General features: G+C 38.2%; 1 protein-coding gene across 4 annotated transcripts in view; it reads right to left on the reverse strand.

The window, feature by feature from the left end:
- Window positions 1–403: 403 nt before the first annotated feature.
- The window catches only part of MGAT5 (alpha-1,6-mannosylglycoprotein 6-beta-N-acetylglucosaminyltransferase), a 122776-nt gene continuing 110092 nt past the window's right edge, over window positions 404–13087 (reverse strand). For 3 of the 4 annotated variants that reach the window (XM_083582273.1, XM_083582274.1, XM_083582275.1), the window contains exons 14-17: window positions 11758–11874; window positions 10959–11033; window positions 9942–10099; window positions 404–8418 (exon numbers count right to left, since the gene is read on the reverse strand). In XM_083582273.1, coding sequence (XP_083438399.1) covers window positions 8220–8418; window positions 9942–10099; window positions 10959–11033; window positions 11758–11874 — 549 coding nt within the window. In that variant the 3' untranslated portion in view covers window positions 404–8219. The remainder of the gene's footprint in view (window positions 8419–9941; window positions 10100–10958; window positions 11034–11757; window positions 11875–13087) is intronic. The other variant, XR_014540974.1, reaches the window with a different exon arrangement.

Below are 13087 nucleotides of genomic sequence, written 5' to 3' on the forward strand. Positions count from 1 at the left end.
ACCAAGAGCTGGCAGCCCCCATGGTATTCATACTTGGGCACATATTTACGGCTTCTACTGTTTTTCTGACACCTTTGTTTCAGGTATACAGAACTTGTGCTGTGAAACCATCAACCAGACCTCACACCATATGTGTAAGGCTGATTTCATGAATTGTATAGCAGGAGAATATCAGTTGCATTGGCGAGATAGTCTATTATGCAATGTAACTATCCCTCTTTTTTAAAAAAACCAAAAGCAGAAAAATGAAAGCAGAGAGGTTCAATTCTTGGAAGAGGGAAAAGTGTGCTTTTGGCTTCCTCTGTTTTAATAACAATCAGAGTCATTTATAAGAAAATTCTGATCTTAATTTTATTTTTTAGCACAGTGTGGTTGGATGGAAGAAAGGATGAAAACAATGCAGTCACACAAGAAAAAGTTTATTGAAAAATAAAATTTTCCCTAGTTTGCCCTACAACAGTTGGTGGGGGTGGGGGGTGGGGGAAGGAAGCATTGGCAGCCATGAGAATACAGACATATTTACACCTTGGTTTTAAGTTTCCCATGTTGTTAATCTTCTAATTTTACAGTTACTTGCTGTGAAGCAACCTGCTTAAACAAAATATAACGGAACACAATTTAAGAAATAAAACCCCCCCACAAAATTTCAAGCATGTATTGTTTTACAAAACATAATCAGTGCTTGTGAAACAGATTAAAATCCTTATTAAACCTTAACCTACTACTCCGCTGAACAGTACTCAGAACTGGGAAGCTAACACTTTACTTCTCATTACAAACAATATTTTGACTTTCAATGTTATATTTATAGAGATAGTCAGTGACTTGCTATTCTCTGTTGCACACTTCTGGGAAAAAACCACTACTTACTTTTTTTTAGGGTTTCTCTTACTAGCCAAATGTTAATGTTGTGATCTTGACCCTTGGCTGTCGACTGCTTAGCTTATTTTAGTGAAACAGGAGAGTGGTGAATATATGCACTACTCACTGCTTTCTGTTCTAAAAAATAGGACAAGTCTAAGTTGGGAGGTAAGCTTTGTTTTGTCGGACAAAAACAATGCCATTTGCTTAGAACCCGGGTTTCAGTAAACTATGTAAGCCTTCTGCATGGTTTGCCAGTACCTCTCAGTGGGGCGGGTGTTACCGATGCATTATGTAGGTGAAAGAATTTACATACACCTGGCAAACAGTCCTTGGAACTGGTAGGTTTCTTTCCTTTGAAAAGTCATATTGTAAACTATTTGCCCTGTGGCATTGGGTTCAATGAAAAGTTTAATTAGAACCAGCAATTCAAAGTGTCCCATAAGCACCTACTGCTATATACAGCATATGGCCAATTCTAATATAAGAAGTCACTTTCATAATTGTAGTAGTAGGGGGGGGGTCACTTGATACAAACACACTCCAAATGGTGGATTATTAAGCAAATCTGGTACCTTCATGTACACATCAATACAAAGGAAATGAATTCATTTATATAAATATAAAATGACAGGGCATAGTTAAGTAGCATCATTCAGTGTCCTGAATATATAGTACTCAATAAGATATAATACTAAGGTACATCCATCTTGTATATGCTATTTCTATAGCATAACACATATATATACACACACTTTAACATTTGCAATATATTGACTGACCTTCCTACCTGCTCTGTTATATAGTCAATTTATGCACAATATGTTCAGTCTTTACTATGGGAATTTTACATCCAGAAGAGATTTAGAAAATTTTAGAATAAGAAGCAGCAAAGCATGAGCAAAGCATTAGACTCATTATAAGAAGCTTAAGGTACTGGAAATCAAATCCAGGAGACTGGGGTAAATAGAAAGAAGCACAGATAAGAGAGATCGATCAATACTGGCCATTAGAACCCAATTGTTTACAGCAGATGGAATGTGGAAGTTGCTGCAGGTGTGAGTCTTATGTCTGAAGTTTGCCTGTTGCATTAGTTTTCCATATGCAACTGTGAGAACAGGATGCTGGACTAGATGGGCCATTGGCCTGATCCAGCAGGCTCTTATTTTATATGCTAGTCATGTATGCTGTGTGGTCTGATTTCTCATTTACATTCACTCCACAATAGCTGCTACCTATCCTAGTAAAACAAAGGACAACAGAGAATGCTCAGTTGAAACTAGACAGTAATTATAGTTGCTTTAAATTTATTCTGACTGCTTAACTGTGATCGTTAAAATATCAGCACTTAGGCATAGTGAGAGTAGTTTGGGCATTGTATACATGCCTGTTTACTCTCCAGTACACTCCTGGTTTGGGAAGTGGTGTGCACATGATGTTTAGCTGCAATTCATATGTGCCCTGTTGTTTCATATAAAATGCTGCATTCTGATGTGCTTTTCCCTAAACCAGCTTTGCTTCAAAGTGAGAAAAAGAAAGCCCTAGCTGCACTGTAAGCCACGAACAGGATTTTTTTTTGTCCCAGCCAGAACTCAGTTCTGGCACCTCTCGGGTGGGTGCCATTGCCGTACGAGAACCAGGGAGGTGTTCAGGGTGAGTTCCAGCATCTTTTTTCTATAAAAATAGCGCTAGCCATGAGCAGAGCTTCTTAAATAGCCACTCTCTTGCTTTCCAGGTGCTGCTAGACTCCCAAATCCTATCAGCACTGACTGGCGACAGCAGTGGTCAGGTATAATGGGACTGCAGTAAAAGCTGGAGGACCACCAGGTCCACAGCACTGCCTTAAGGCAATTTCTAGTTCAAGCACCTGAGTGACTATTTACTAAGTTTTCTGCAGAACAAGCCTAATTATTCTTGCAACATTATAAGCAGGAGATTGTAATTTCAGTTATTTTGAATTAGTCTAGTTTCATGTTTCAAAAAGGAAAAGTCATTTGATAGATTAAGATGGATTGTTGGAAGATGCCTCCCTTGAATAAGACTTTTTTTTTAAAGGTTCTTATTGTGGATGAAATATAAGATTTTTATCAAAGGGTGCAAGGGACCAGCTATTACTAAGTACATTAATGGGCTATGGACAACTCTGCATGTTGATACTTAATTTAAAAAAAACAAAAAACTTGCATGACAGTTGCAATTGCTTGTTGCATTTGACAACAGCCATCTAGAGCACCGCATATAATCAAAGCCAGAGGACGTACTGCATAACCAGCTTAAAACACCTATAAATGCCTTCTCAACAATAACTCTCTTCACTTGTTGCACTAAATAAACAGGAGTTACCTAGAATATGAATGGCCTCTACTTTGCCCAAAAGGCTGAAAGCAATGATCTAGTATTGTATGAAACCTATTGAGATTTATAATCTTCAGGCATAACCCATCACAATTACTAGTAAATGCACAGTGATTTTGTAGCAGTCACAACACCCTTTTCAATTCAGAACCTGTATGAAGGCTATTCTTTCTTTAGAATGCTCACTGTCAAAAATACAAAAACAAAGGCACTAATTACGGGGAGGCCACTGCGTTATGTAGTTAATTCAATTGTGTGCCTCAGAACTTTTGCAACAAAAGTTATTGGGGGGGAAACGTAGTGAACTGTCCCTGAATTGCTCCCAAGTACTTTTTTTTAAACTAAGCAGCCTGTCAGACAAGCCGTGGGCATCGTACCATCAAGGTATAAAATGCTGAATGATTAATTACAATGCTAAATATATTTTTATCCCCAGTTACAAATGGAAGTTTCCATAGACTTTTCAGAGAAATTGACTTAGGGCCTACTTACACACTCTAAAAATTCTCCATATTGGACAGCTATATAACCAGAGCCACACTGACAAAATAACATGCGAGTGTTGGTAGGAAAGGTTCTTCTCTGTGGCAATTTGTGAAAAGAAGGAAGCCCAGTGCTACTCAGATTACAAGTGTCACCACTTTTAAATTTATCCTGTAGTATATCTGACTATTTTTAAGGAAGTGCATAGGTAGACCCATACAACACCAGTCTTTGTGCACTTGCTTGCTTGAGGAGGTTAGGCTGCTCCTTGTGACTTGGTGTTAGGCTTCTGATAATCCTTATTCTACAAGAGTGGTGCGAACGTTAGAAGCACATAAACATGCCATGGTAGCTGTGTGAACTTGAGCTAGGGGGCATGCACACTCTGATGCTACAGGGATGACCAATTACACCTCCTTTGAAGAAAAAGAGGAGGGGACTTTCCTCTCTAAACAACTTCTTGCGTGCTCATGTGGTCAACCTTACATACTACTAAATGTGAAGAACTTAACAGGAGCGCCTTCATACCTGCAAAAGTTTGTGCTAAGAACTTCAAGAAAATAACCTATTTCTTCAAAAGATCATGCCAGTGAAGTACTAGTAATTTATAGAAGAACATACTGAACTGCATTCTTTTGAGAGAGAGAAAAATCATGTACATACCAATTTACATTTCTAGTTCTTTGATATTGGACATCAGCAATTTCCTGTCACTTGGAACATGAAAAGTACACTACCAAACCATTTAAGACCAGGCAGATGGACATTAGCTAACTATATTCTCTCCTCCCTCCTTTACTAAGATTTAGCATGGATAATGCATCATATATAAGCGCATTGTGTTTAGACACAAACATTCAAGTACAAATATCAATAGGTAGCATTCATTTTGAGTTGTTGCAGCTTGTAGTACGTACTTTTGCTTTGTCTTTTCTCCAATATTAAAAAATACTCTTTATAAATCATACCAATATTTACAGAAAGTATATAAATCCTCAAATTAGTGTTCCATTATAATTGCTCAGGCAATGTTCACATCCCAAATGCACAATTAATTTAAAATAAAAAATAAAATAAAAGGCACACATATTAGCAGAATGTGCTTCAACACTGCCATGCAGAAACCAACCCCCCCCCAACCACAACTGCTTCTATGAACCACAAGAGAGACAAATGATCAAAACTAGGTGAAATGTACTGAAAAGCATACCTATTTATAGATGTGCAAATCAACTTGCATATATGAAATAAATGAGGTTTTTATTGGCATTTTTAAACAGTGTATTCAATCTTTACCTTTCAAAGGTAAGCTTTAATGTTAAAGTTCTTTAAAAATAAATTATGTAAATGCTTCTCTCAGGTTTTGGTGATCTCTCAGAACAAGATTTCTTTAAAAAAAAAATACCAAGTTACAAACTTGTAAAATAAGGGAGAAAATTTTGATATATGAAGACATGATGCTTCTAGCATGATGTGTTCTTTCATTTTATTTCAGACTTCAGGGAGCGCCATGAATTGTAGCTACACCCAAAGCCAAAACCTGCCAAAATGATTTGCAATTCTATTTATTCCCTTAAATCTCCTAATAATCCTGAAGTGAAATACCATATTTCTGCATTTGAACTTTTAAAAAATGGTCCAGGTTTCAGTCAAGAAAGGCATTCCCGTCAAATAAATCTATAAGTTTGTCTGGCTTTAATGAAAACCACCTTAATCATCACCTGCCATCTGCTCTTTATGCTGGCAGAGGATTATGAAGGCATTTGTTTTCAATGTGTCCTTCATTAAAGGTATCCATAGAGATAGGTTTGAAGAAAAACCTTATAGATAGCCTGGATCATGGTACAAGTTTAATTTGCTTCCACATTTTGATGCTCAAAAAGTGTGAGGTCCATTGACCCTGTACTAACTACAACATGGTTAGATGAAACTCTTCTTTTGTACCATCTACCAAGTCTTCATAGTAAACACCATAATAAGGCTAATACACAAATTCATTTCTCTTCCACAATTACTGTTATTTTAAAAAACGCAGCTATGAAATAACTGGATGAGCCTATCAAAGGTCTGATCCTATTCTCAGTGATATCATAAAACGCTTGAAGAAATAATGGGAGACCATGTCATATGCAGAGTAAACCCAATGACTTGAAGTTAGTCATAACTTAAGTCCATTCATTTCAGTGGCCTGCTCTGAATACGGCTTACTCAGATACCACCCTACAATAATGTTATCAATTATACCTTCTCAGTACACCGCCACTCATTATAACCACATAGCATTTTTTTTTTTGGCCAACATACAGTATGTCTAAACTAGCAATTTACAGATATTACCCCCTGCTGAAAGACTATGTTATTCATTGCACCAACAAACTAACAAAACTCAAATCCTTCTCTTAGGGTTCGTTTGATGCTATGTATGAAAACTAAAACACATTAAAAATGTTGCAATAGAGGACAAAATCTATGTTACTGTTGAAAGAAAAATATCTAAGCAATTGATCAGATTTGTAAAATTGTATAATGACGTTTAATATATATCTTTCTCTGGAGAAGAAATATTAGATTGGAACTGGCCCCGTTACTAAAGCCAAACTAATCCGAATGTGCTAAGATGCATTTACAGCACATATATTCTCAAACATTTTTGCTGCAGCAGCAATTGGTAGTACTTTGTTTATTGCCAGGTCTAGTTTGATGACGGTCTGTCCTCATAAGGAACACGTTAGAATAAAAAAGTCAATCACCAACAAGGGTATCAAAGTTGAAGAGTGATCATTTTAAAAAGGAAGGAAGGAGGGAGGGATGGGCTCCCATGTACTTACAAGTGTGGGGCAGAAACTGCTTGGTAACTTAACACACAAGGCTAGATTCCAAGTGTTAACTATTACAGAAGTCCAAGACATCACACAAAAGCCAGTCACGAGTTACTGGAATTTGGGCCAGCCACTTCTAATTTTTAATCCTATGCACATACAATTAAAAGTTTTTAGTCTTGTCAAACAATTCTGGAGCTCTGCCCTGCTGATATGAAATAGTTCTTTAAAAAGAAAAGAAAGAAAGACTCTCTATCTCAAAAATTTGAGAGAGGTGTTTTTCCCTTATGGTCTTTGGTATGTCAAAAGATACTTGAGTGCTTCCCACAATAAACAGTGAATGCCAAATAATGAATCAAGTTACATTACAAAAGAACAGAAAGGAGTGAATTATCCCACCAGTAGAAATAGTAAGTAATCTGTAGGGTAGAGGGGAAAGAAGCAAATAACTAAAGTATCATACTCTGATGTAATATTGAAAATGGTCCAAGTTTTTTTCTTGCCAACCTGTGGTAGCTTTTAGCTTCAAAGTGAGGAAGCATCCATTTTCTATCCAATGTCTTTCTATCCAATGCCTTCCACAAACAGTGCTTTTAAAGATGTCAGCTGTGCTGCAAAAGCAACCCCTTTTTCCTTTAAAAAAAAAAAGAGGAAAAGCTGATCTACAAACAAATCTGAGTTCAATTCTCTGGATTAATTTCAAATTGTAACACTACCAACCTGCTGCAGCACACCTACTTTTAATTAAGGACTTCAGGAAGAGGTCTCACTTGCTTATAGTCATTGTTTTGTTCATGTCTGTCCGTCCATCCTATAAGAGCTTGTAAAATCTCCCCAAGCTGTCAAAGACAGACCAGCACGATTTGACTGCCTCACTTCTATTTTCAACTTTCAGTCACTGTTTCTCCACCTTATACCGAGGAAAATATTGCTCCAATGGCACCATTTTATTTTCAGTGATCTAACAGTATGTCTAGTCACCACCCTACAACAAAACTTCATGGGACTGGGAAAGAGGGGTACACTCATAATTCTAGACAAGACCATACATTTTAAATATTACGCTTATGTGGCTTAGAAGCCCCGATGAATGACACAATCATAATCCATTATCAAACCAAAAGTATCTGCGACTCAGGAAGCCACCAGTTAATGGTGCTACTTGCTTAGCTATGTGGGGACCACCACACAGCTGTGAATTTGCAGAATGTGTCAGATGAGATAAAAACCAATAGTTATTCTGTCGCTGTGTTCCGTTGTAGTTCCATGTTCACCAGCCATTCAGGATTCAGAAGACCCCTATGAACAATGTACCCAGGATTGTGTTAGTCTTTCCTGTACTGACCAATCTCTTCCAGGTCTGTTTCTTTGTACTGGAAATAATATTCAGAAAAGTTGTTGATCATGAGGAGTTGTTGGTAAAAGAAACCCACACTCTTAATTTACCCTTACAAAATGCTGAACTTTGTTTTTCACCTCCTTAAGTAAATTAAGGAGATTTCTATGTCACTGGAATTGCTTGCTTAGGAAAAAAAATATAAATCATTTGAGATTTTTTAAAATCGCTTTTCTGTTCCATCGTGGTACAGATTTTTCTCTTCAGCAATTGTTCTGCCTGCAGTAGCAAAGTGCAAGAAATGGCAGCAGCTCTCACTAAGCCACTGGCTCTTCTGTCCCTTCATCAAGTCAAGTGAGCTGCTGCTATAGACAGTCTTTACAAAGTGCAACTTGTCCTTTAAGGTAGTCTCTGCAAGGGCAGATTCTTTTGTGGCTTGGATGAGATCCTGCACAGCTGAACAACAAGAGATCACCCTGGAAAACACAGTGTTTTCTCTTTTCATCAAAAGATGGAACCACAATATCATTTGCAGACTCAGCTGTATGACATTCAATGTTGTATCTGGAAAAGAAAAGGAAAAGTAAGACAACCTATATCACCTGCAATAATTCAGCAAGCAGCAGCAGCATCACTTCCAACTCGTGGTTCCAAAGGTAGGTAATGCAGAGATTCAGTTCATACATAAAACTGACATCTCAGCAATCGGGTCCCGTAAGCTGCCCAACTCACAATGTCAAAAATCACACCGATAATTTCAAAAGGGTGTTACAAGAAGGCAGAGCCTCACTTAGAAGAGATTGACACCATCCCAGAACGCATGGTTACACAAACACCGATGAGCAGAAATACTATAATCCAGAGTTCTCTTTGACATGAAGTTGCATAGAGTTCACAGTTCTAGTGGATAACTAGAATGTATAAGATCTGTACAATGCAGTTCTACTATAGGCCTATTCATTCATTATATCCCCCCTTCCCTTCCATAAAAAGAAAAGTAGGGATGAGCCCACTGCCCCCCACCACCTCCCCAATCCATCCTCTGCAGCACACTGCTTATTCTAGTCAAGTAGGCTGTCTGCACAGTTGGAAACCCTGGAAGTTCTAAATCATGTGGCAAGTCTGCTTCAGTACAGCATGTTTCCAACAAGCAGTAAACTGCAGAAACAGTGATGGAGTGTGCAGAAATCACTCCTTGTTTGCACTTCTCCTCATGCAATGGTAATCATGTGGTGATGGTGAGAATGAGTGATTGGGAATTATGTTGCCTGGGCACTGTGGCACACTCTGCTCTGGAAAGTAGTGACTGTCTTGTATAGGACATTCCTCAAGCCTATGGGCCATCTTACACTTTTCAAATTCATCCAGCAAACCCACCTGTATATGCAGAAGTGTAGAGTAAAGCTAGAAGCTGGCAACTATTTTAGTGATGATGATTGAACAAAAAGCAGTGGCAGATGCAGATGCACATTCACAAACATGATTCTAGTAATGCTACTATTATTCTTTAATTACAACACACACGCACACACAAAAAGGAAATCTTCCACACTAATACCACAGTTGACTCACTTCATACAATAACTGTCCCATGTGACAAGTTTACTGGGGGCATATACCCCAACAAACCATGATTTAGCAGACCGTTCTCAGCAATCATAGATGTAAGCTAACATACATGTGTGATATCGTCACACGTGAGAGCATACAGGGAGTTATGGGGTTTCTTTTCCACCAATACCTGCATTACCAGTCTAGGGGAAAGTATTTGAAAGTAGATCTAAACATCAATTGTAACTTGTAGGTCAACGTAGGCAGAAGCCAGGGAATTGGTTGCAATACAAAGGAAAGCTATGGTAAATTCTGTTTGGTTAGCAACATGCACGGCATCATTTGGTTCAGTTTTCTCTGTATTAAATTATGCTATGCAGGTGTATAGATGCATGAACGCAAATGCATTACATTCAAAAGCCTCTGAAGTTTATCTCGTGCTGAGATTGAAACCGTGTTCCAGAGCAACATTCAAAATGTGCTGAAAATGTTTTCTTGCAACTTTCTTTTCTTGTCCTTGGAACTGCAGTACTTACTTCAAGAGGTCTTTGTCCTTGTTCAGGTGCTGGAAAAAGGATGGCTCACAGATAAGCTGATTTTCTTGACAAACCTGCTTACATGATTTCCCAGACGCAGCAATTTTAACCTGAAGGGCACTTAATGGGGGCCACATCACTTGCCCGTGGCAGAAATCCTGAAAAAAAGTACATTTCAAAATGATAAGGCAAAAAGTGATTTCACGCAATACGCTGCTGTTATTCAAAGCTTCAATCTCCAGACGGTTCAGTTAAGACTGTAAAGTAACCAGCATGGATCTCAGGGCTGCCTAGATCTCTGCCAAGTGTATAATCTTGTTTCAGGCTCCTGTCTGAAACTTGAAAGTCACCACCACTCAGGGTAAACAATACACAGCTAGAAGAAGAAGAAGAGTTTGGATTTGATATCCCGCTTAATCACTACCCTAAGGAGTCTCAAAGTGGCTAACAATCTCCTTTCCCTTCCTCCCCCACAACAAATACTCTGTGAGGTGATTGAGGCCGAGAGATTTCAGAAAAGTGTGACTAGCCCAAGGTCACCCAGCAGCTGCATGTGGAGGAGCAGGGAATTGAACCCGGTTCACCAGATTACAAGTCCACTACTCTTAACCACTACACCACACTGGCTAGATGGACCAATGTTTGGTTTTAGTAGAAGGCAGCTTTTAATGTATGTTTTCTGTCTAAAAATGTGGTACCCCCAAGGCAATAAACAGCCAACTAATAAAATAAAAATATTAAAAGAACACCGAAAATGGCTCAGCAACAACAAAAAAGCATCACCAAGCAATCTATTAGAGATGTGCACTGACCACAAGGTTTGTTTTAGACGCTGATAGAGTGCTTCATAGAGTGCCCTCTACCAGTTAGTTTACTGGTTAAGTGAAATTGGTTGCACAACTATGAGCTTTAGTCTATTCCAGTTCTATTCAACAGAGAACAAGCACTGGTAATATAGTGGCTTACACAGGATCTCTGTGCTCACAAAACAAGTATTTGTGGATATGGAGAGCATACCTGTTTCTCTATGAAAACATTCATTCTCTGGAGCATCCCCTCACATGTGAATTCAAAGGGCAGGTAAGGTTCAATCTGTTAAAATAAAATGTACCGTTTAGTTCCTTGTTGTTGTTTTAAAAAATATTATCCAAGGCACCACTGTAACATATGTTTGTGCAGGTGCTCAGGTATTAGTTATGAAGTTGTTTAGTAAGGCATCTGCCATTCTAAATATTGCTGCTACCATGAAATTAAACTATAAAAACACTCAGCAACTTTCACACCTGTAGTATTTCCTAGCCCAGTTTCCCCTACCATTAAAGCTCTCAGCTACCAGAGAAATAATTTTGTGCTTTTTCGATCTGTAATTTGCCCCCACACTGAGGCTTCTTAACAAAGTACAATCTATACATATATTCAAGTATGACATTCAAACTATATTGGATGGGCAGGGGTGGGGAGTTATCAGCTGAGTGCCCCCCTCCCGGTTTCAAGCTCTAAACAGGATATAAATCTTATATCTTTTGAAATAATGTCATTCATATTTTGCATATTGCATGGTATTTACAGTATGTAAGTTTTGCATATTAATGGATCTTATATAATGATCCATGTGAGTTTGCAACAAGCTGTAATTCATCGTAGCCAAAAAACAGAAAGTTTTATTTTTGTTGGATTATTTAAGGCTTTTAGTTTCATATTGAGCTCTTTCTGATAAACCTCACACTATCATATGTTTCTGTTCCATATTTATGCATTGATTTACAAATGCAGTGGGGTTTTTTAAACAACAACAACAACACAAAAAACTGTTAACCTTTTGATTCAAAATTGCTTTCACTGCCTTCTCAACTTCAGAGAGGTCATTGATGTTTACAGTCCAAACATGAGGCTTCCCGATGTAAACTTCAGCATAGGGGTGTTGAGATGTCAACTGAAAGAAAAACAATCAAATGTCATCTTTTCGGGAATCATGTTCATTTCAGTAGGCAAATTTCAATAAGATACAAAATGTGTAGATAACATAACACTCCAGCCATTTAGGGGGCTCTTTATTCCTTTGTTTTCAAAGCTTTGCACACGTCATCGTAGTCACCAAAAAGGAATTATCAAGATTTCTATAGAACCTAATCAATGAAATGTGGGGCAAGTAACTAGGTAAGTGTTAGGGACAGTGTAATGCACCTTGACAAAGGGAAGCAGACAGTCTAGTGTATCTTGCAAATGAAGTATCCTAACATTCTGATTCTAAATTCTGACCTCTCTAGTATCTCTTGCCAAGCTAATTAGTATTTATATGAGAATTGTATGCTCAGTCATTTCCATTTGTGTCAAAGCTGGAAGACTCGATAAGATTACTTAATTTGTGAGTTGCCATCTGCAATGACACTTTTTGTAGCTTGTTTACTTAACGTTTTGAAAAACTTAATACAGCTTAAAAAAACAAATTCAGAGCACATGCTATATAAGCCATCTCTTTTTTCGTACTTTACCTTCATGGTGTTCCGAAACATTCTGCACCCACTCTTTCTAAAGCCCCTTTTACCTTGCTTCAAAATATTATAGGCAGCTGTTTACTTCTTAAGGAACTGTTTCCACCTGAATTGGCTTTCTCCTGCAGCCACTTCCTTGCCTGATATTATGCATTTGGCAGAGATGCATAGGAGGTCATGTAAAGCACTGACATGCACATGTCCCAGCCCCTTGGTAGCCCATGAGTCTGTAGTCCACGAGTCACCTCCTGTACTTCTAGATAGCCTCATTATTCTAAAAGCCTTCAGAATTAATGCTACAGAGTTATAGTGCTGGGCATTATGCCCAAAATACTCCACTGTTTGATGACTCTTAATGTTAGCTAAAGGCTGGCAAGCAAGACCTTGCTTCCTGCCCAGTGAAGGCTAAAAGGCAGCTAACACATGTGTAGATTAATGAGGAGCCTCCCTTGCTTTACTTTCTGAATGCCATATTTACAAAGCCAATTCTTGTTGTTGGGACATATTTTGAGGACAAATCCTTATCAGCTTATATTTGCTGCCTGAACAGAGTGAAAGCACCTTGTAAACCAAATGCTTCTTTTACAAGAAAGAGGCCATTGCCACTCAAGCAGTTTATGTGGCAGAATTGATTCCCCCCCATGCTATGTTTAT

Source organism: Podarcis filfolensis (genome assembly GCF_964270895.1).
Source record: "Podarcis filfolensis genome assembly, chromosome: 1".
NCBI classification, from domain to species: Eukaryota; Metazoa; Chordata; class Lepidosauria; order Squamata; family Lacertidae; genus Podarcis; species Podarcis filfolensis.